At 41.3% G+C, this 23,793-nt stretch overlaps 1 protein-coding gene across 10 annotated transcripts in view; it reads right to left on the reverse strand.

Annotated features, from left to right (window-relative positions):
- MACF1 (microtubule actin crosslinking factor 1) overlaps positions 1-23,793 on the reverse strand; it is a 332,396-nt gene that overhangs the window by 123,074 nt on the left and 185,529 nt on the right. For all 10 annotated transcript variants that reach the window (XM_065915933.1, XM_065915922.1, XM_065915908.1 and 7 more), the window contains exons 21-35: positions 23,294-23,446; positions 21,454-21,608; positions 20,959-21,085; positions 20,372-20,555; positions 18,781-18,950; positions 13,567-13,745; positions 12,741-12,879; positions 11,895-12,088; positions 10,718-10,880; positions 9,864-9,947; positions 7,029-7,136; positions 6,749-6,847; positions 5,167-5,319; positions 4,769-4,857; positions 2,469-2,604 (exon numbers count right to left, since the gene is read on the reverse strand). In XM_065915933.1, coding sequence (XP_065772005.1) covers positions 2,469-2,604; positions 4,769-4,857; positions 5,167-5,319; positions 6,749-6,847; positions 7,029-7,136; positions 9,864-9,947; positions 10,718-10,880; positions 11,895-12,088; positions 12,741-12,879; positions 13,567-13,745; positions 18,781-18,950; positions 20,372-20,555; positions 20,959-21,085; positions 21,454-21,608; positions 23,294-23,446 — 2,133 coding nt within the window. The remainder of the gene's footprint in view (positions 1-2,468; positions 2,605-4,768; positions 4,858-5,166; positions 5,320-6,748; positions 6,848-7,028; positions 7,137-9,863; positions 9,948-10,717; positions 10,881-11,894; positions 12,089-12,740; positions 12,880-13,566; positions 13,746-18,780; positions 18,951-20,371; positions 20,556-20,958; positions 21,086-21,453; positions 21,609-23,293; positions 23,447-23,793) is intronic.

A 23,793-nucleotide genomic window follows, 5' to 3' on the forward strand; every position in this document is an offset into this window, starting at 1 on the left:
CACTGTCAAAATCATCCGTATAAAAAAGCCTCAAAGCAGTTTCTGAAGAATTCCTATCTTGAAGCCTTTCAAGGCAGAATGTTATTCAGAAGTTAAATCATTCAAGTGTTTTACCACTCAGAACACATCACTTTTATCACTCTCCAACTTTCTACTTCCTCTTGCTAGTGTTCAGCATCTTCATCTTCCATACATGCTTATACCTGTCCCTCTTTGATCAGTATTACTTAATTGTCCTTATTTAACTCTTATCCATGGAAGATATTACTGAAGCAACTGTCAGTCGCCTCCTTGCCTCCCAGAAATGGACTTCATTTCTGTCTCGGTGAGAAGCAAGCTCCACAAAAGCAGGTGCTTTGCCCATTGGATGTCTAGGACTAGTACCAGCAGTTCAAGAAACAGTTGATGAATAAATGAATAAACTGATAAACAGTAAGGAAATCCTTAAAATCATTAACCTACTTTGCCCAGATTTTAAGAATATGCCCTGAGAATTTCGAACTGGATTAGCTGCATACTATCAGAGATGGAGAGTAGATAGCAAATGAGGAACCAGATCAGGGCTGCATCTTCATCTTACTATATTTGTTCAAATAATGGAGTAACTGAGAATTCTTCACACTATTTAAAATATTATATTATGTGTTATTCTTCATCCTCCCTTTGTTTTTTGACCCAGGATGTAGAGTTTAACTTGCATAAGGTAAACGTATGTTATGTGAATCTACCAGCTATCTCGTCTGTAGGGACTGAAGGGAAAATCCCACTGTGGTATGTGACTTTGAAATATATGAAAAATTCCATTTACAAAATTCATATAAAGGCTATTCAGAAGCAGACAATATGACAAAGAAAGAGATTCTTTGAGAGATGTTTAATTTCTTCTGTGAGTTCATGGACTCTCAGACATGCTTATATTGAAAAAACACCCAGAGTCTAGCCAAAGAGAAAAGACTGTTCCTTCTAACACCCTCATAATTGGAGGACAGGCAAGAATCACTGAGCTGGGAAATGATCCAGAGAAATTCATTTCAGCCCCACCAAACACGAGCATTCTGACCTACACAAGCAGAAGATGATAGAGGGAGAAGAGGAAAGAAAACATAAAAGGCTCTACTTACCAGAGTTGCAGGGTGTGCCTTGGGCAGATAAGAGAGAGAGCCTTATGGAGCAGCTCAGCCGTATCGCACACACAGTGTAAGCTTGGTGTTAGCGTCCAGCATGCGACTGTTTGTTTTTTGCAAAAAAGAACCCCAAACAGGTCGTCCTCTTTTCCCTTTGTGCATTTGTGCTTAAACTCCAAAGGGTTAGTTAAACTTGTAAGCAAGGATGTCAGTTAATCAGAACAATACTTCACATGAAACACACGAACGGTAACAGGGGGACACATCATGCTCAATGTAGTGGTGCTCAGCAGCTTGACTTTCTTTCTTTCTTTCTCCCCTTTTTTAACCTTTCAAAATGAGAACTGGATGTTCTCAGCAAGCGATTTTGTTAAAACTCTTCATGTACTCCCTTATATGGTGAAGCAATAAGCCATTAGAAGTGGGTTACCTCACAAACAGAGAGCTAGACCAGCACGTTCATTTTGGAAATCTGCAATCAAATAAATCACAGCCGGTTCTACATTGTGGCCTTTACAACTCCAGCTCCTGCTATACAAATTTCAGGATCAGAATCAAAGCATATTTTGTCTAAATATCATTTTGAGCATTATCTAGACCAAATCTGATTGCCACAGGAGCTTAAATTGCCTCACAGAATTTGGCCATTGCTTCACAACATAGGAAATAAGCAGGCAAACACACATATATATCCTAGAGACACATGTATATAATATGGTAAGTTTACATATACACACAAGTATCCAGGAAGAACTGAGGACAACCAGCAGGAATATAACAACTTCCATGTGGTCCAGGCAATGAACACGGTGGTAACTGGTAAAGATGTCACATGATGGGGTGACTATGGATAAGGGGAACCAGCGTCTCAGTCAGTGCAGCTAATCCACCAGTTTGTTTTGGAAATTGACATTTCTCATTTATTTAGTAGATAGGAAAAAAAAGTATGGGGGGGAAGAGGTCCACAGCCTTTACTTCCCAATATTCAGAACTCCCTGCTGTCTTTTGAGTGACAATGCCACAGAGTAACCATGTTGCCTTCTGATCAGATATGACACAAAATTCAGGTTCTCCTTGACTGTGGTCTGCCACAAAATGCAAGATGACACAATGGTGAAGCAGGTCTAAAGGATTAGCCATGTGCACCTTCTAGTGATTCTGACTGACCAACACATCGTGGAACCCCAGTAAAGAAACACGAGACAAATGGCTGCTATGGTGAGGTTAAAAATTAAGTCACACTGGTCATGGAAAGCTAGTGATCATGACTCTCAATCAGCAAAGCTGCAGTCATACTGTTCCCAAGTTACCTTTCCAACACCTGGGGAGAAAAAGTCAAAGTACCTTTTGTTCTGTCTGCTGGGCCAGCTGGCTCTGGAGTTGCTGAAGCTGGTTTGCTGAACCTTCACAAAGGTCATGGTAAGTCTTACTGAGGGCATTCAATTGCTCAGATATCTGTTCTTTCTCTTTTTCTGAGAGCCTAGAAGATGAAGCATTAAAGCTCTTTTAGAGAAAGACCTTTTCCCCCAATTCTCCTCTATTATTTCAAAATGACGTCTCCACCTTGGATAGTATTCTTCTTTGTCACTGTTTATGATGGATCAGTCTCCCATACTCACTGAACACTTTGGCATCTAGCTCATAGTTTTCCTGTCTGTCTTAGACTGAGTCATGATTCTTGCTGATGTCAATGCTCATGCCACCAATTATCTAACACTCTATACCTATAGTCCAGCGAACTTCCCAATCCAAATGGCCTCCAGGCCACTTCAGCGTTATCCAAACTTGGAAGCTGCCATCCTCTAAAATTATTCCACTTCTGACATTTTAAACTTCAAGAATCTACTATCTGATTATCACTTCTGATTATAATCCTACCTGACTTTCTTTCTTTACTCTTATATCTCTTCTCTTTTAAAAATGAAATATCTTGAAGAGACAAAAGAGAAGAACACAACAAACTCATTTATTCATTACCTAACTATCCAACTTTCCAAAACTTTAGTATTTTACCAGATTTTCTTCAGATCCTTTTCTTGAATCTGGTGATTCTGCACATTCCTTTTCTCATTCTATCAATACATTGTGTTTCTGAGACTGAATCTTATGATTCATCTTAAAACTACCTGTCGACTTACTGAGATTTCCCAAACCTTCTTTGACCTCTCCATTTCTCTTAATCCATCTATTATCTTTAACTTCTTCTCATTAAAGCCCAGATACACAGTCTACCTTCTCGATCAATCCCTCACTGTTATCGTTGTACTTTCTCCTCACTAACAAGACTCCAGCCCCAGATCGATCAAACCCTTCAACTTCCCTGATCCCACATGCAGACCAAGTCTATCTAGTGGGGGGATTCCAAAATCATGTAGAAGTCCTCCTGGTTCAACCACTACCAGACTTCAATGCTTCCTGACAATCCTCTTGGCACCCACTCTAACTTTTAGCAACAACCTCTTTACCTATTTCAAAGAGAAAATACAGACCACTGGGCACTAATTCTCTTAATTTCTGACTTTACTTCTGGCATATTTACCTGTATCTCTATACCTTCCCTGGAGAAGGCAATGGCAACCCACTCCAATACTCTTGCCTGGAAAATCCCATGGACGGAGGAGCCTGGTAGGCTGCAGTCCCTGGGGTCACTAGGAGTCGGACACAACTAAGCGACCTCACTTTCGCTTTTCCTTTTCATGAACTGGAGAAGGAAATGGCAACCCACTCCAGTGTTCTTGCCTGGAGAATCCCAAGGACAGGGGAGCCTCGTAGGCTACAGTCCATGGGGCCGCACACGACTGAGCGACGACACACACACCTTTACTTGACTTTTGACCATTTCCTTCTTTTTGGAATTCTGTTCTCCCTTGGCTCTGAGGTTTCACTCATAATTTCCTCTTACTCCTCTAAGGCTCCTTCACAGGCTGAGAAGCCCTTGAACCCTTGTAAGATAATCCAGTCATGGTTTTTACTATACTAATCTCTATCACTTCAAATTTCTCTCATAAATTCTAATTTACACATACAGCTGCCAGTGGAAAACTTTAGTGGAACCCTTGAGGCATAAATAATGCACCAGGGACTTCCAAACATATACTAGAGGTTTATCCTCTGGTGTCCTGTGGGCTCTTCAGATTCAAAATATCTGAAACTAAAGTGGCCTTCTTACCCCTCAAGCCACACCTCTCCTGTATTCCCTATCTCGTTGAGCGGCATCACCAAATGTCCAGTGGTCTAAGCCAGAAACCTGGGAGTTACATTCGATCATTTTTATTTGTCACAAAGCCCTGTGAGTTCATCATCCTTAATATCTTTTCAATCTTTGTCTCCTCTCCACCTCATCATTTCTTGCCTAAATTGTCAGAACAGCCTCTTACCTGGTATCTGAGGCCTCTACTCTTGCCTCATGTCTATTCATTCTCTATGAAACTGTTTTAGAAATCTTTATGAACAGCCTGATCAGGTTTACAAGCCCTCCTCATAGCTGGCACGTAAAATGCAAATTCAGCATGAACCACAAAGTTCTTCATAATCTGACTCCTGCCACCTTGAATTCTCCAGCCTGAGTTCTCATCATGACCCTGAGTTTGAGTCAGTAAGATCCAGTCCTCTAGATGTGCCACAGTATCTCATTTATGACTCACTTATGACCGTGCTTGGCCAAGAAGATCTGTGAAGTTTTAATGGCCTCAGAGACTTGCTCCCTCCTGGTTGTCAGCTCCTCTGTCAGAACCTATGGAGTAGAAGAAAAGAGAAAACTTCAGAGCCCAAGAAACTGAAGAATCAAAAGTCATTTGAAATAAAATAAAATCCTAGGGAAAAAACCTAGCTTAGGTAAGATTTTCATTACCACTATCTAGAGTGATTTAGAAAGCAGAAACACAAATAAGATGACTTCTTCAGTTTCTTTAAGTCCTGGAAGCTAACACTTACTGGGATAATAATCATTCCTGGGTGGCCCATATGTGCCTTATATTATCCCACCTAATGAGTAATCTCATATTATACTACCCAGAAAGTGATAGAGGGAACTTCCACTCACCTGTTGTTCTAAGATAGCCTTTTCAATGTCTGTTGATTCTTTGGTCTGGGGTGAGGTAGCTTTGCTTTGTGTATTCTTTGCTAGGGTAGATACCCAGCCCAAAAGTTCTTTAACCTTCTCCACATGCTCCTGTTTTTCCTCCTCTACCACTTTCTAGAAGAGGAAATAGAAAATCAGTATCTTGGTCAATGTCTTACTAGACAGGCCTGATTCAGAGTTCCTAAAATAAAGATATTAAAGTTACCTTAATCAGTACCTCTAATAACCCCAAGTTAAACATAATTTACCCCACCCACAGCATTGTTCACCAGTGCCTATGTGATGCTAATAGCTAAGTTCATTATATCTAGGTTGGCTCTTTTCTTAGAAAAGCATGCTATTTTCCTATGGGATGTGCAGTCAATAGTTATTTACTAATTTTAAGAAGCCCTTCACATATAGCATCTTATTTTCATAATTCTTAGATTTTCAAGTGAACAGATGGACATCTACAGAGATTAAATGAAGTATGTACTGACATAAAGGAAATCTTTGACCAATTTATGTAGGCAAAAGTTGGTACAGGTTAATGTTTCCAAGACATTTCTTTTGTTAAGAGTTGTTGAATACGTGGAAGCTTATTTTGCAAAAACACAGATTTTTTAATTACAGAAAGACTGCAAACTCATTACAACAAATTCAAATAATCTGAAATGCATAATATATGTCCCTTTAACCTAATTTCCCCAGGAATTTGGTACAGATATTTCTAAACTTGTTTTTATGCTCATTTTGTACCTCTGTGGTACACACTCTTGTTTTTCCTGAAATCGTAATTATACATAGAATTCAAACTTGTTTTTTTCCTTCAAATAATGTACTATAAGTATCTTTCTGTCAGTTCATTTAAATCTACTTCATTATTTTTAACAGTTTCATAGCATTCTACCATATGGAATTTGGATATCTCCAATATTTCCCTTTAACAAATTATGCTTTATTAAGGACTTCTCTTCACAGCTCTTTCTTATGCTTATAATGTTTCTATAATAACAAAACCTGGAAGTGGGAGTGTTGGACACAAGACAGTCAGTCCTCACTAGTCTTCACTAGTCCTCATTATTCACTACAAGGTTGTCGTGTGCCTTAAAGAGAAAATGTGCTTTAATAAGATTCGTTCAGGTGGGAGCTATGCTTCTCTTAGATATGAGTTCAGTGTTAGTGAATCAGCAAGATTTATTAAGTAAAGTCCTGGAGAAGGGCACGACAACCCACTCCAGTATTCTTGCCTGGAGAATCCCATGGACAGAGGAGCCTGGTGGACTATAGTCCATGGGGTCGAAGTCAGACACAACTGAAGCAACTTAGCACACAGGCATTAGGTAAAGTGCTTTTAAAAAAACCACACATACAACCAGGTTGTATGTTATCCATCGACCAAAAGTTGGCAGGAACCTAACCCTGTGTTCCTGTGGGTACAAGAATTCTCTAATTTGCAGTGCACACAGCAACTTGGTGGAACTCAAGTACTGTGAACAATGGACATCAGCTATGTGTGCATTTTAAATCTTGGTAGATGAGGTACAGGACTTGCTGGACTCACCTCCTCCTCCTCCAGCCGCCGGAGCGCATCACTGATGTACTTTACATGCTGAGTTGTTAAGGTCACCAATGCTGTGTAGCGAGTCCTTAAGTCCATGAACTATGATTAAAAAAAAACAATTTAGATAAGTTATCTGCCAGAAAAGTCAATTTAAATAGTTGACAATAAGAGGAAGTTTTCATGAAGTCAAACGCTCAACAGTAATCAAATCATAAGGCCCCGAAGAGTGAATCCTTCGTTGAGGACAGTATACACATCCTTGCCCACCCTCTCCTTTCACCTCTTGCGTGATGGCATCTGAAGAGGAGAGCATGCGACGGCGCTTGCCCGGGGATTTCTGTTGCGATTCCACAAAGGCCTTGTATGTCATCAGCTGTAATTCATAGTCCTGGAGAGGAAGACACGGAACTGCATTTACACCGGGCTTAGGGCTCACACGTATCATGCAGTAGCATGGCAGCATTTCCATGGCGATGATCCTTTAGCATTTGGATGATCCTTTAGAACAGAGGTTAGCAAAGTTTCTGAAAAGGCCATACCATCTACTCACTTCTGCCACTGCAAGTGAAAGCAGCCACAGACAGTAACTAAAGGAAAGAATGTGGCTGGGTATGATAAAACATAACTTAGAGACACTGCAAGCTGAAGTTCATATAATTTTCCTGTGTTGTGAGGTATTATTATTATTTTTAATACCCTTTTCCCATGGGCCATATAAAACAGGTGGGCAAGCTGGAGTTAGCCTGTGGATCAGGTCTGCTGACTCCTAAGCTGGCAATTTGTTGAATGCTGACCATATCCTTAATCTCACACACAGGGTGACTGAGGCCCAGAGACAGGAAGTGAGTCTCCCTAATTAACTCAGTGGGTGAGCAACACCGCCAGGACTGGAATCAGTCTTCCATCCATCCCTAAACTAATGCTCTTCTCGTGTCGCCATGCTATCCTATCGCTTCCTCTGCAATCTTTAGAGTGCTGCCCTCTTTCAGGCCCTCTTCAGGGCTCACAGGATGCTGCCACAGCCTCCTGTTCTCCTTCTCAGACTCTCACCTCTGCCATGCTACTGGAATAACTTTTCTAAAGTCAAAAAGATAACCACTACATTTCCCTGTTTGAAAGTTTTCAATGACTTAGAGCAGATCTCCTCAAATACCAACATTCACCTGGGGATCTTGTTAAAATGCAGCTTATGCATTTCTGAGTAGCTCCCAAGTGATGCCAATGCTCCTGGTTCAAAGACCACATTTTGAGGAGCAAGAATAGATGGTAAAGACAAAGGAACTGAACAAAGCCTTTCATGGGTTGACCCCAATCTCCTCTCTCAGTTTTCACAGTCACTGTTTCTCATGTATGATACAATTTCTAGCTATACCAGGATAGCCAGAATTTGCTATTTCCTTATATAATCATTGTATTTTATCCCTCTGTGCCTTTAATTATGAAGTTCCTTTCGCCTGGAATGTCTTGCTTTCTGTTGTCAATTTTGAAAATTCTAGGCAGGAGAAAACTACTGACTGAGTGCTTAAGCAGTCTATTGGGAAAAAAAAGGCTTCACCAGTGGCTCAGCAGTAAAGAATCTGCCTGCAATGCAGAAGCTACAGGAGCCACAGGTCCAATCCCTGGGTCAGGAAGATCCCCTGGAGAAGTGCATGGCAACCCGCTCTAATATTCTTGCCTGGAGAACCCCATGGACAGAGGAGCCTGGTGGGCTACAGTCCATGGGGTCACAAAGAGTCGGACACAACTGAAGTGACTTAGCACAGTAGTATTAACAACCAAATACTAATAAAAATAAAAGCATGTGCTATCATTTACTGAACGTATTTTAATTTTAAGGCATTGTCCTATGTATAAATTATCACATTTAATCTTCGCAATCACTCAGTGAGGTAGCTACTATTCACAATTTTGGAGACATAGCAACAGAAACTCTAAAGGGTAAATGTTTGCTCAAAGTCTAAAGTCTGGAAAATGGCAAAGCTAGGATTTGAATTCAATTCTTTGTGATACCATGTCTCCTGTTATTAACTAAAGAAATGTGTTCATTAAAAAACTATTTGCTGAGCACCTGCTATGCTCTTGTCATTGTTCTGAGTGCTACACACATAATGGGGAACAAGTCAGAAAAAACTTCCCTCCCCTGGAACTTCCACTCTAGTGGGAAGGCATGTGATAAACAAATCAATATAGAAGAATCTCAGGTCAGTTTCCTTTAAAGACCTTATCAGAGAAATAGGGAGTAGGGAGCCAGATCTTGCATAGCCTGATAAACTATAAAAGAATTTAGAATTTCAGTATGAGTATGACAAGAAGTCATGAGACAGAACTCCGGGCAGGAGAGTGACAGGATCTCGTCTATCATGTTTCCGCAATGGCAAGGTAAACATTTCCCTCACATTTTAGTATCGCTAAAATTGGAAAATGTCTCACTTGGCATTTGCATAATTGGTGGAGTTTCCCCCTTTCAGGCAGTACGTAAAGTAACGTGGCTCATAATCAACAGTGTCTGAGGTTCCGTGACATGTGGTATGTTCTTACAAAGTGAGTCTGGCTACTGTGTGGGAAAAGAGCCTGAGCGGGCAGGAGCAGAAGTGAGAGCGCAGCTCCAGAAGGTTCTTCACTGAGATGTGAACCTGGGAAGGGGGTGGGAGGGGCGGTGAGGGGTAGTCAGATCTGGGAAACACGGCAAGACGGACCCAACTAGTTCAGACTGCTATTAAACATAAAGTTTAAGGTGAAGAGAAGAGTGGAGAATGACTCTTTGGGCTTTTTTTACCTCAGCAGTAAGGAAAATGATGACACTATTTCCTGAGATATGCAAGACAGTGAGAAGTGTGTTGAGAAGAAAACCCAAACATTCTGTTTTTCACATGGCAAGTTTGAGAGGCCTGTCATTCATCCATTCGGGACTCAAATGGAGACTCCTTGAAACTCATTTCTTGTCTGGTACCTCTCTGAGCATCCCCAAATATGTGCCATGTCAAACACACACCTGCATTAACTTAAAGATGGAGCAGAAGAGATCTGCTTGCTTGTCCAAAAACAAACCCTCCAGAAACACACAGATCTTCAAGCTGGAGACTATTTATGTTATTTTTGGGACTGGCAGCATTACCTTTACAGTGGTGGAGTACTGCTGGGAAAATTTTTGACACTGGTCCAGTTTTGTCTGATTTCTCTCAATTTCTGCAAACAGTTCCTAGGAACCAAAACATCACAACATTTTATAATTGTCATTATCATCACTGAAACAGATGAGCATTTATTATGTTCTAATGCAGTGGTTTTCAAACCTTAGCTGTGTCCGAATCACCTAGAACACTGGATAAATCATAGATTGCTGGGTCCCACTTCCACAGTGTCTGACTCGATAGATTTGGGCTTGAGTCTGAGAACTATTTCTAACATGTTCCCAAGTGATGCTGAAGCTGCTACTCTGGCTGTCAACACTTTGAAAATCACTGTTCTAAGTAATTTACATGTATCATTTCATTTAATCCTAACTACAAAAACCTTAAGAGGGCAGTTGAACAAATAATGGACTATATGCATTTTACTGCTGAGGAAAGCAGAATACTAAGAGATTAAGCAACCGGTTCAAGCTCTCATAGTAAGTAAGGGAGCCAAAAAAAAAAAAAAAAATCCCTCAAAATACCAACATATAAAAACAGTTTTGAATGAAATAATTTCCTTCAACTTACAGCCTCCCTGGGTTTTCATTTCCTATATTCTAATCCCAGCAAAACAAGACGCAACGTTGACCCTCTAGTGCTTTCAATATATACTCACGGGAACTCAGGATTGGAAGGGGCCTTCCAATCTTGGAAGGCCCTAATGCAAAACCAGTATCTAGTGACCATTCTGCTTGAACCCTTTTCAGAAGAGGCTCAGAATGTCTTGATATCAGGGGGGAAGTCAACTGCTAGTTGCTTCCCCCTGTGACTTCCACTGGGCCATGGCCACACCCACCGTCTGCTGGCTGAGCTGCTCCGAGAGTACTCTGCTGTCCTCAGCCTGGCCTGGCTTCATCATTTCCTGCTGGGCAGTGGTTTCCTCAATCCATTTGATGAGAGTTCCATGGCAGGCTCGGTAATCTCCCAGGACTTCCTGGATACTTTCTAGCTCAGATTGGCTGCAGAAGCAAAGGGAAACTGCTATCAGATATCTTGGTCTAAATACAACTAAGTAAACAAGGCAATTCCCTCTTTAGCCCAGCCAGGCCTCCAGCTGAGCTTGACCACGAGGAATACATCTTTATTTTGAGGGAAGAGCAATGCAGCACTGAGAGCCATGCCTACTCCCAGTAATCTGTGGGGAGAAGGGAGTAGAAACCAGGCGTGCACTGCGGACCTGCAAACTGTTTTGAACACTGGCATCCCGTGATAATCCTTGTCAATTTTTTCACCTATGTTGCCAAGGATTACTGGGGTTGCCAATAAGGTAGTACTGCCTGCACACTTTGGTCTCCTGGCGATAGAGGACCTGTCAGAGTGTACAGCCATGATTTATGACTCACTGTGGTTTCTTGGGGAGAAAAGTAGGGGTAGAGTGGGTGAAAAAGAGTAATTACTCTTAATTCCAGTAAAAGCTTCTTATACCACTTTTGTTAGTCTAACTAGCTTTGGGATAATAATTCATTTATAGAGAATTAATCCAAACTTACATGAATCTCTATCACCCCTCTCCCTATATATTTTCCTAACTAACCTGGTCTCAGATAGGTAGTTTTCTGTCTTTCCTATTCAAATCAGTCATCAAAAGCAGAACCTCAAGTAACAGATAAAAACATAAAATTAGCAAACAAAAAGGAAGCAAGAAATTCTGCAAAGCCCCACTATGAATAATGACTCATATTAAGTATCAAAGCTAGGGGATTCTCTGGTGCTCCAGTGGTTAAGGCTCTGTGCTACCACTGCAGGGGATGCAGGCGTTACCTGGTCAGTGAGTTGATGCTTATTTAAAGGCAGGAGTCAGTCAGGATGGGGTAGAAATTAAGTGGCAGTGTGAAATTAAGTGACAGTATACATTCTGGACAACATTCTGACCAATCTCTGCCTTTAAATAAGCATACACAGAAATAACTCTATTTTCATTTAAAACCTAGTTTCTGAACCCTAGAGAAGAAAAGGGTGGGGCCGTCACTCACCGGGTCTCGAGCTGGGCAATGACCCGGTGCCAACGGTCCTGTAGCTGGGAGCCTTTTTCCTGACAGCGCTCCAGATCCAGGTTCCGCTCTGGGGTCAGACGGCTCAGCTGCTCTGCCACCACCTTGGCCTTGCCAATTTCCTCATCCAGGACTGAAAACACTGAATTCTTGTCCTTCGCATCACTAAGCCAGTGCTATAAAAGTACAAGCAAAGCACCAGGTTAAATATATTCCATGCTAAAGCGGACTCAGACTAAGGAACAAAACAGTTCATTGTCTACAGCTGGCTCCATGTTACATCTGTGATTCATAACCAGACTCTGCAGTGTTTGTGCCAGAAATGCCTCCATAGTCCTGAGGCACACTAGGCAGCCAGTGGAGAAAAGTGCAAGAATGAGTGTTTGAAACCTGACTCTACCACTTAAAAGCTATGAAACCATGACAAGTCACTTAGCCAATCTGAATCTTGGCATTCTATCTGTACACAGAGGTAAAATTCCCTCCTCTAGCCACCTCACAGAGTTGCTTGTGAGCATCAAAGGAGGTAAGAGCTAAGTGATTTACAAACTTACAACATAACCATTGATTGTATCCAATTAAACTATGACTTTACTGGGGAGAAAAGGGAAAAAATAAAGAGAAAAGCATGGTCCTTTATCTCCCTTTTGTAGTTAGATATATGTCTCAATCCTCTCTTCTTTGGACCCACATAAAAAGACATTAAATATAATATTCTGCCTAATTCGAACGCAAACTTTAATCAGTGGCATGCCATCCAAAACTGCATTTCTCTGCTAACCCCAAACAATGAGTATGTTGTCAAACTAGGAACTAGGAGAAACCAACCCGTAATGTAGACCGATGGGACTCCAGAGCTGAGAGATCTGCTGGCACTGCTTCTTCTTGACTCAGCTTGATTTCATAACCTTTGACTAAGAGTTCAGCATCCTGGATGCTACGCACTATAACATCGATTGTCTTCAGCCTGTGAGGATAAAATCACTTCCATTAATACATGCATTTTAAGAGCTGGGCTTCAGACCTGGAGCACTACCAAGAGATTCACCAATATAACTGTCAAAATCAACTTCATCATTACTAAATGATGACACGGTTTCATAAAAACAAGCATAATATATGTACTGCCAACTTAAGTCAATTAAAATACAGTTTGGGGGACACTGGGACACACACACACACACACATGCATACACATGGTGGGGGTCTCACAAGAAAATAGTCTTGAGGACAGAAACCCACTCAAAACCATGAAGACTCTAAGATCTCCTCAAGGTCATAGGCAGGGATGTGTGGGTAGAGGGAAGACCCTCAAAGCCTAATACTGAGTTGAGATAAAAATTTTTCTTTCTTTAGTGTCCCTTTCTCTGTTTTAAAAAGAAGTATCTAATCAAAGAGAAATAAGATTCAAAATAGTCATAAAACTGCAAATCAACTCCCCTTCTCCCCTTCTGTATTCCCAGCATTTGATCATTGCAGCCCACATGAACCCACTCCATGTTATTTTGAACTAAAGCCAAGGTTTCTTTTTATGAGTACAAGCTCTTCAAGACCTGCAATCTCCCTGAATTGTTCATGAAACATTCCAGGTACATTTTTCCCCCCATCTGAATGGCAAACATTGCCCTCTTGACCCAGATTCTCACTCACTCACTTGTTTAAATAGATAGTGGAGAGACCATACACATGGTCCATTTTTTCCACCAGCAGATTGAGTTCTGAGCGCAGAGTTGGGACACTGGAACCAGATGGGGACTGACGGAGAAAGCTGTTGCATTTCATGGAAACAGCATCCAAGTCTGCCCTCAATTGCTGCAGATCCTCTTGGGTGTGCTATCAGGAACAAGACATACAACAAACACAGAGACAGAATTAAACCAAGAAGTTAGCAAGAAGTCCTAGTTCAGAACAGCAAAATATCAGAAACAGACCAAATGTCATCTACAGAAGAATGACGGAATAAACCAGGCAACAGCAATGAAGGCAGAGCAGGGCAAAGAATACAAACACATAAATTCTGAACACAGAATTGACTACAGACATAACTTCAGTATAAAGACAAAAAGAATTACATTAAACTCTAGATAGTAGGTTTGCTTTTTGTAATACTATGAGTTAGCAGTACTGAAACCATTATCTGTACATGTTAGAATTGAGCAATAAGTAAATTTACACTATGGATAATGTAAAGGAGGTTTTTCAGTCTGGGGGAAGGGAGTTACAAATATGGAAGAAAAGAGAGGTTAGAATAACCCCTGAGGTATTGGTTTGGAGCAGGATGGAGAGAGATATATACAAATATTTGTGGTCACATGTATGCTCTATCTGCTGAGCAGGCCTAGAGTAGATATCCCAATAGAAAGGAGCACACTCAGCACCCAATCTAGGTTCCTAAATAAAGGAACCTAAAGAAAGCAAGACTCCTTGGAGAGACACTGATCCTAGGGTTGGGGCTGGTAAAAGCAAGAGGAAGCAGGAACTGCTGAGGTGGGAGGTGCTCCAGAAAGGGCGACCATGGGTCCTCCCTGGTGGTCTGCTGGTTAGGACTCTGCGCGTCCACTGCAGGGAGCACAGATTGCATCCCTGGTCAGGGAACTAAGATCCTTCAAGCCACATGGTGAAGTCCAAAAAAGCAAAACCAAAAAAAGGCACTTATTAGGTCAACTAAAGAAATTTCAGTTAAGGTCTTAGTAACAGTAATATATTCAAGATCAGTGTCCATTTCCTGATTTTCATCACTGTCCCGTGGTTATGCAGGAGACTACCCTTATTTGTCAAAGTACATATGGGTAAACGAGCACTATGTCTGGAAGTTACTCTCCAAAACAATATTATTATTATTTTTGTATACATGTAGAAGAAAATGATGAAGCAAATGTAGAAAAATGGTAACATTTTTGGAATCCAGGTGAAGGCTATATGAGAATAAAAACTTTTCTATATCTGAAACTATTTCAAAATAATTTTTCTTTAAAAAAAGAAAAGTCCTTTAGAAGAGCTCAATATTAACCTGAATTTCTTTGAATGCTCTCTTTTGCAGGGACAAATAGATTTTGAATGACTGTAGAAAAGTTAAAAAAGAAAAAAAATTCAATATGAGAATTTGACATGCCTCTTTTTATACTGCTTATGGGGTTCTAGAGGCAAGAATACTAGAGTGGTTTTCTACCGGCAGAAAGCGAAGAAGAACTAAAGAGCCTCTTGATGAGGTTGAAAGAGGAGAGTGAAAAAGCTGGCTTAAAATTCAACATTCAAAAAACAAAGATCATGGTATCTGGTCCCATCACTTCCTGGCAAATAGATGGGGAAAAGGTGGAAACAGTGGCAGATTTTATTTTCTTGGGCTTCAGAATCACTGTGGACGGTGACTACAGTCATGAAATTAAAAGAACTTGCTCCTTGGAAGGAAAACTATAACAAACCTAGACAGCATATTAAAAAGCAGAGACATCAGTTTGCTGACAAAGATCCATATAGTCAAAGCTACAGCTTTTCTGGTAGTCATGTACAGATGTGAGAGTTGGACCATAAAGAAGGTTGACAGCCAAAGAATTGATGCTTTCAAACTGTGCTGCTAGAGAAGACTAGAGAATCCCTTGGATAGCAAGGAGATCAATCAATCCTAGAGGAAATCAACCCTGAATATTCATTGGAAGGACTGAAGTTGAACTGAAGCTCCAACACTTTGACCACCTGATGTAAAGAGCCGACTCACTGGAAAAGACCCTGACACTGGGGAAGACTGAAGGGAGAAGGAGAAGCGGCAGCAGCAGATGAGACGGTTGGACAGCATCATCAACACAATGGACATGAGTCTGAGCAAATTCCAGGGGATAGTGAAGGACAGGGAAGCCTGGCATGCTGCAGTCCATAGGGATGCAAAGAGTTGGAGACTGAACAGCAATGAACAGTGACGTGCCTCACACAGCCTCAGATCCTTTATGACCAAAGAAAATTAAACTAGGCTCTCATTCTTCTCTTAAGGCTTAGGAATTACTGAGACAGCTGAGAAAACTCACTCCTCCTCATTAGGTATTCCTTTCCATTTCCTTTAAGCCCCTAGATCAAATCTAATATTCTTCACAGAACTCTCTTGTCATACCCTAAGTAGGAATGTTCCAGCAACACTCTACATTCATACAGCAATGTTTGCTTGGAAATCTGGAGGTACACTAGGTATTCTCTAATGACATCTCTTATACTGAAATCTCTAACTGTGACTTTAACCTTTTGCTCTTCTTTCCACTATAAGCCAAAAGCAAGGACCTTTGGCTTACTTTCTTTGCATGCCCCCCAAAACTTAATAAAGCAATTAATATTTGCTGCTTTTACATCAAGAATATCACCTTACATTTTTATAGCATTTTACTTTTCCAGGAAGCTCATGGCATGTACTGTATCCCTTAACTTTCAAAACTTCTGTGACTCATATAGTTCAGTTCAGTTCAGTTGCTCAGTCGTATCTGACTTATTGCGACCCCATGAACTGTAGCACGCTTCCCTGTCCATCACCAACTCCCGGAGCCTGCTCAAATCATGTCCATCACGTTGGTGATGCCATCCAACCATCTCATCCTCTGTCATCCTCTTCTCCTTCTGCCTTCAATCTTTCCCACAATCAGGGTCTTTTCCAGTAATTCCGTTGTTCGCATCAGGTAGCCAAACTATTGGAAGTTTCAGCTTCAGCATCAGTCCTTCCAATGAATATTCAGGACTGATTTCCTTTAGGATGGACTGGTTGTATCTCCTTGCAGTCCAAAGGACTCTCAGGAGTCTTCTCCAACACCACAGTTCAAAAGCATCAATTCTTCTGTGCTCAGCTTTCTTTAGAGTCCAACTCTCACATCCATACATGACTACTGGAAAAACCATAGTTTTGACTAGACAGATCTTTGTTGGTAAAGTAATGTCTCTGCTTTTTAATATGCTGTCTAGACTGGTCATAACTTTTCCTCTAAGGAGTAAGTGTCTTTTAATTTCATGGCTGCAGTCACCATCTGCAGTGATTTTGGAGCCCAGAAAAATAAAGTCAGTCACTGTTTCCATTGTTTCCCCACCTATTTGTCATGAACTGATGGGAACAGATGCCATGATCTTAGCTCTCTGAATGTTGAGTTTTAAGCCAACTTTTTCACTCTCCTCTTTCATTTTCATCAAGACACTCTTTAGTTCTTCACTTTCTGCCATAAGGGTGGTGTCATCTGCATATCTGAGGTTATTGATATTTCTCCCAGCAATCTTGATTCCAGCTTGTGCTTCATCCAGCACGACATTTCACATGATGTACTCTGCATACAAGTTAAACAAGCAAGGTGACAATATACAGCCTTGATGTACTCCTTTCCCAATTTGGAACCAGGCTGTTGTTCCATGTGCAGTTCTAACTGTTGCTTCTTGACCTGCCTATAGATTTCTCAGGAGGCAGGTCAGGTGGTCTGGTAGTCCCATCTCTTTAAGAATTTTACACAGTTTCCTGTGATCCACACAGTCAAAGGCTTTGGTGTAGTCAATAAAGCAGAAGTAGATGTTTTTCTGGAACTCTCTCACTTTTTCGATGATCCAACGGATGTTGGCAATTTGATCTCTGGTTCCTCTGCCTTATCTAAATTCAGCTTGAACATCTGGAAGTTCATGGTTCATGTACTGTAGAAGCTTGGCTTGGAGAATTTTGAGCATTACTTTGCTAGCGTGTGAGATGATTGCAATTGTGCAGTAGTTTGAGCATTCTTTGGCATTGCCTTTCTTTGGGATTGGAATGAAAACTGATCTTGTTCAGTCCTGTGGCCACTGCTGAGTTTTCCCAATTGGTTGGCATATTGAGTGCAGCACTTTCACAACATCATCTTTTAGGATGTGAAATAGCTCCACTGGAATTCCATCACCTCCACTAGCTTTGTTCGTAGTCATGCTTCCTAAGGCCCACTTGACTTCGCATTCCAGGAGGTATGGCTCTAGGTGAGTGATCACATGATCGTGATTATCTGGGTCATGAACATCTTTTTTGTATAGTTCTTCTGTGTATTCTTGCCACCTCTTCTTAATATCTTCTGCTTCTGTTAGGTCCATACCATTTCTGTCCTTTATTGTGCCCATCTTTGCATGAAATATTCCCTTGGTATCTTAATTTTCTTGAAGAGATCTCTAGTCCTTCCCAGTCTATTGTTTTCCCCTATTTCTTTGCATTGATCGCTGAGAAGGCTTTCTTATCTCTCCTTGCTGTTCTTTGGAACTCTGCATTCAAATGGGTATATATTTTCTCCTTTGCCTTTAGCTTCTCTTCTTTTCTCAGCTATTTGTAAGGCCTCCGCAGACAATCATTTTGCCTTTTTGCATTTCTTTTTCTTGGCAATAGTTTTGATTACTGCCTCCTGTACAATGTCACAGATCTCCATCTACAGTCCTTCTATGGATGGAGATTCATTCTATCTCCATTTTCTAAGAAAGGAAACTAAGGATGAAAAGTAATTTGCACAGGGGTTTTCCCCGGCAATCCAGTGGTTATGCCTTTGCCTTCCATTGCAGGGGGCTGTGGGCTGGATCCCTTGTTGGGGAGCTAAGATCCCACATGCCTCATGGTCAGAAAACCAAAACATAAAACAGAAGCAATACTGTAACAAATTCAACAAAGACTTAGAAAGAAAAGGTCCACATCAAATACATCTTCAAAAAAGAAAGAATTTGCTCAAAGTCACAGAGAAAAGTGTACATCAGAGCCCATAGCAGAATCTGAGCCTTTCCATACTGTTTGTGGAGTCACATGACTGACAGTAACCATGTCACAGAATATAACATACGTGTAAGGGACAGAGCGGAAAATAGCAGCTCTACTGAGCAGTCTTAGAGCACCCACCTTGCTCTATATGCTTACCTCTTGTTCTGCAATCCTTAACGCATTGTCCTGCCGAGCATCTTTGTCAGTCCTAGAGCTGGCAGGGGACTGAATTCGCTGGATTAGCCTCTGTTCACACTCCTCCAGGCGCAGCCGAATATTCTTCAGCTCTGAAATGTACATCTTGGCCACAGTTTCCTCTTTGTCCTCTGTGAATGCACAAGCACAGAAGACCATTAAGCACTACAACAGAGATCAGCAAACATGGAAAAAACAGATTTACCCTGAGACAGGGTACCACTGGATCTAGCAAAGCTGATACTCCATGAATGAAAGCAAGGCCTTATATGGGGAACCTTCTGCCTGTTCCCAAATTCCCTGCATTATATACTGATCTTTAAGGTCCAAATGCAGGTCAGGAAGCAACAGTTAGAACTGGACATGGGACAGCAGACTGGTTCCAAATTGGGAAAGGAGTACGGCAAAGCTGTATATTGTCACCCTACTTATTTAACTTATATGAAGAGTACATCATGAGAAATGCTGGACTGGAGGAAGCACAAGCTGGAATCATGACTGCTGGGAGAAATATTAATAACCTCAGATATGCAGATGACACCACCCTTATGGCAGAAAATGAAGAAGAACTAAAGAGCCTCTTGATGAAAGTGAAAGAGGAGAGTGAAGATGTTGGCTTAAAACTCAACATTCAAAAAACTAAGATCATGGCATCTGGTCCCATCACTTCATGGCAAATAGATGGGGAAACAATGGAAACAGTGACAGGCTTTATTTTTCTGGGCTCCAAAATCACTGCAGATGGTGACTGTAGCCATGAAATTAAAAGATATTTACTCCTTGGAAGGAAAGCTATGACCAACCTAGACAGCATATTAAAAAGCAGAGACATTACTTTGCCAACAAAGGTCCGTCTAGTCAAGGCTATGGTTTTTCCAGTGGTCATGTATGGATATGAGATTTGGACTATAAAGAAAGCTGAGCGTTGAAGTACTGATGCTTTTGAACTGTGGTGTTGGAGAAGACTCTTGAGAGTCCCTTGGACTGCAAGGAGATCCAACCAGTCCATCCTAAAGGAGATCAGTCCTGGGTATTCATTGGTAGGACTGATGTTGATGCTGAAACTCCAATGCTTTGGCCACCTCATGTGAAGAGCTGACTTATTGGAAAAGACCCTGATGTTGGGAAAGATTGAGGGCAGGAGGAGAAGGGGATAACAGAAGATGAGATGGTTGGATGGCATCACCAACTCAATGGACATGGGTTTGGGTGGACTCCAGGAGTTTGTGATAGCCAGGGAGGCCTGGCGTGCTGTAGTTCATGGGGTTGTGAAGAGTTGGACATGATTGAGTGACTGAACTGAAGGTCCAAATACATAATTTCCACAAGAAAACAGGATAGGTTTATTAGCAATAATGAATAAAATATAGCCTTTTCTTCCACAATCTGATTTTGAGAATTCAGCTCTATGAGTTATTTGCTATCTCAAGTTTTTCTAGCAATGCAAGTGGTAAAAAGATGTGATGATACTTTCTAGTTTATATGAAGGGTCGAGCAGCACCCTTCAGGGCTCTCATTCCACCTTTCCTCTCCCTCTTCCCAAGGCACACACCGTTCTCCATGGACTTCATCAGGTGCTGGAAATGGGTTTTACACGCCTCCACCTCCTCTTCCAGGCGAAGACGGTCAGCCACTGAGAAGAGGGCCGAATCACGACTCTCCTGCAGAAAGTCTTCGTAGTGGGCCTGCAGATTCTTCATAACCTGGTGGTATTCCCCAGGTGCTGAGGAGCGGAGCTGCAGAGAAAAAAAACAGTGGACATTTCAATGGAATGGAAATGTAATACAAAATAGTGCACAAACCATATTTATAAACATGTTTATTTTTCACAAATTGAATTTGTGCATGAAATCAGCATTCGGATCAAGAAGCAGGACATTGTGAGCATCTCAGAAGCAGTCTGTGCCCTCTAGGATGTATACCTTAATGATGGCCAATACACCAGTGTTCCCCTATTCCTCACATTTATCCAAAAGGTTTTAGTTTCTAAGGTCCTCAAGCCCCTAACCCTGAAACAGTATCCCTGACTTCATTTCCCACCAACTGGGTGAGCAGAAGTCTCACAGTAATAGAACTCCCTGCTGAAAAAATAAAACTTGCCAATAGACAATAAGCCTGGGTTAAAACTTCCATAATTACCTTCTCCAGATTCCAGGTCTTTACAAGGTCAAGGTCCTTCCTCAGATAGTTCCAGGAGATAAGGCTTTTGGTATTGACATGCAGTTGATGCCAAAGGGCCATCACCTTCTGATAAGATTGCTCCACCCTACAAACAACACAAAACCTGGCTATAGCTTTTCTAAGGCCTGAGATCTTCTCAGGGAAAAAATGTGATTGTCTCAGCAGAACTGAGCAGAGAAAGGCAACAAGTCAAATACTAACAACACAGGAATGTTTAGACCTAAATTAATTGATATCCTCAAGCACATATTTAGTCATCTCATAAATGTTATGTGAATATATTGATAATATAATTATGAGAAGTCAGAGTGGAAAAGCAATGACAGACAAAAGAGAGACAAAATAACTCCATTTGAAATTGTTTAAAAATCACAACAATGCTTGGAAAGCAAATGTAGATTCATCCCTCCGTCGGTTCGCCCCCAAAGCACAGCGCGTCAGCTGAGCCAGTACCTGCTGGCCGTCTCCACGGCATCCTTATTGGGTGGGGGGATGAGGAAGCAGACTGATGGCACCATTGCCTCGTTCCCTGTGGGGCTGATCACTTTCCACTTGGTTCTCTGTGAGTTATCTTCCAATACACACTCATCATTCTTGCAAATAGTGATCTGAAGAGACAAATTTACAAGTTATTGCTAATGGATAAACAAACAACCTAGTATTACCTGGTGCCTGATCCCAAGGCTATGAAATCCTTAAAGAAAAATCATTTTGGAGATCTTTATCACCTAGGGAAACTTTCTGATTTTGACAAAAAGATAATGTATATAAATACACAACCCAGAGATGGTTGCAACATGAAAGAAATAAATGAAGCAAGTGTTTATTAAATGCCTGTTACAAGTCGAGTAACTCAGATATGACAGTTATATGGAGACTGTAAGAGCTCCAAGAGCAATCTCTCTGTATCCACAATGAACACGGTGAAAATTAAACGGACATAATACAACTTTGCTTTTGTGATACTTCCACATCCTCCCTTCCTGTCACCCCACTCAAATCCCTGAAATGTTTAAGCATTTGAAATCATCAGCTCTTTCTCTTGGGAGACAGGTAACCAGTATTACTGGTTTCTGTCTAATTTATAGACAGAAATATTGAGACAAAGAAAAGCACAGGAAGAAGTCATTCGTTCTTTGGTATAGCACATATTTATTGAGCCTACTATGTGCTTGGAAGCATGCTAGGCCACTAGAGATACATATCCCACATATTCTGATGTGCTACTTGGTTACAAAACTGTGTGACAAACTCGGTTTACCAGGGAATGGATGGAAGGCAAAAGACCCGGTCTTCATTAGAGGGGTAAGAGATTATTCCAAGACTCTGAAGCCACATTAAGGAATTCAGACTTTCTGAAAAGAAATGGGGAAACTTCCCTGGTGTTCCATTGGTTAAGACTTTGTCTTCCAATGCAGGAAATGCAGGTTCAATCCCTGGTCAGAATTGGAGCTAAGATGCCACATGCCTTGTGGCCAAAAAACCAAAACATTAAACAGAAAAAAATACTGCAACAAATTCAATAAAGACTTTAAAAGTGGTCTATGTGGAAATAAAAATCTTAAAAAATAAAATAAATAAGAACAAATGGAGAATTCTTGTAGGACTTATGCAGGGGAGTGATTTTTTTTTTTTTTAAGATCATGCTGGTGGTAGGATAAAGAATACATTGAATGGGAGGCTGATGCAATAATCCAAGTGGGTCTGATTTAGGTAGACGCAGCAGGGATAGAAAGAATACTTGAGGAATATTTGTGTGTGTGTGTGTATGTGTGTGTGTGCTCAAGTTGTGTCCGACTCTTTGTGATCTCATGGACTGTAGCCGCCAGGCTCCTCTGTTCACGGGATTTTCCAGGCAAGAATATTGGAGTGGGTTGCCATTTCCTTCCTGGCCCAGGGATTGAACCCATGTCTCCTGCATTGGCAGGCAGGTTCTTTACCACTGCACCACCTGGGAAGCGCAGTGAGGGGTGTTTCTTTACAAATACTGACTTGGTAATCCTACCAGCTGTAGAAAAAGAAGAGAGGAGTCATGGATCTCTCTGGGGTGCTAAAACCCCCATTTCTATCCACTCTTAGGCACCTGGGTAGATAACGATGTCCGTTACTGAGGCAGGGAGCAGGTCGGTTGTAGAGTTGAGGCTGAGGTTTTTAATGATAGCTCTGAGCACGCTTAGTTCTAACAGAACTCTTGTCATTTGACCTTCCTTACTCTCCTAACCCGAACTGAAGGCTCCCTTCTCCCTCGTCTCCCTCGTCTTTGGAGCAGGAGGCGCCCTCCCCGCCTCCTCACCTCTATCTGCCTGTAGTCACAGATGGCCTTCACGGAAATGGTGCTCTTTAGCATGTGGTCAGGACTGCGTGGCTTTAGCTGAACAATGGATTTTGATCTCCCAACAAGACTGGCAACGGAACTCTTGGATTGTATAAGCTGCTCCTTTTCATCCTACAAAATGAGAAGAAAACCAGAAAGACATTAATGTAGCTCCTCGGGAGACTGAGTCAACAAAGAAAACTGCGAGCTCCACTCCCTCTGAGAACGTCACTTCTCGGTTAAGTAGGGATCCTTGGTGGAGCCATCTTAGAAACACAGGGATAAAGAAGACAGGAGAAGATGCTTCTGTCTGCAACCAAGTGCATTTATACTCAAATTTTGCAGCTTTTCCCTGTGCAGTTTTCAATGAACCATAAAGCCACATGCAAAAGCAAATAATAAATAAATAAAACAAAAAAGAATTTCTAGCTGCCAAATACAGCTAACAAAGGATTTTGCCAAATAAGGTTCAGAGAACA

Source organism: Muntiacus reevesi, chromosome 1 (genome assembly GCF_963930625.1).
Source record: "Muntiacus reevesi chromosome 1, mMunRee1.1, whole genome shotgun sequence".
Lineage (NCBI taxonomy): Eukaryota > Metazoa > Chordata > Mammalia > Artiodactyla > Cervidae > Muntiacus > Muntiacus reevesi.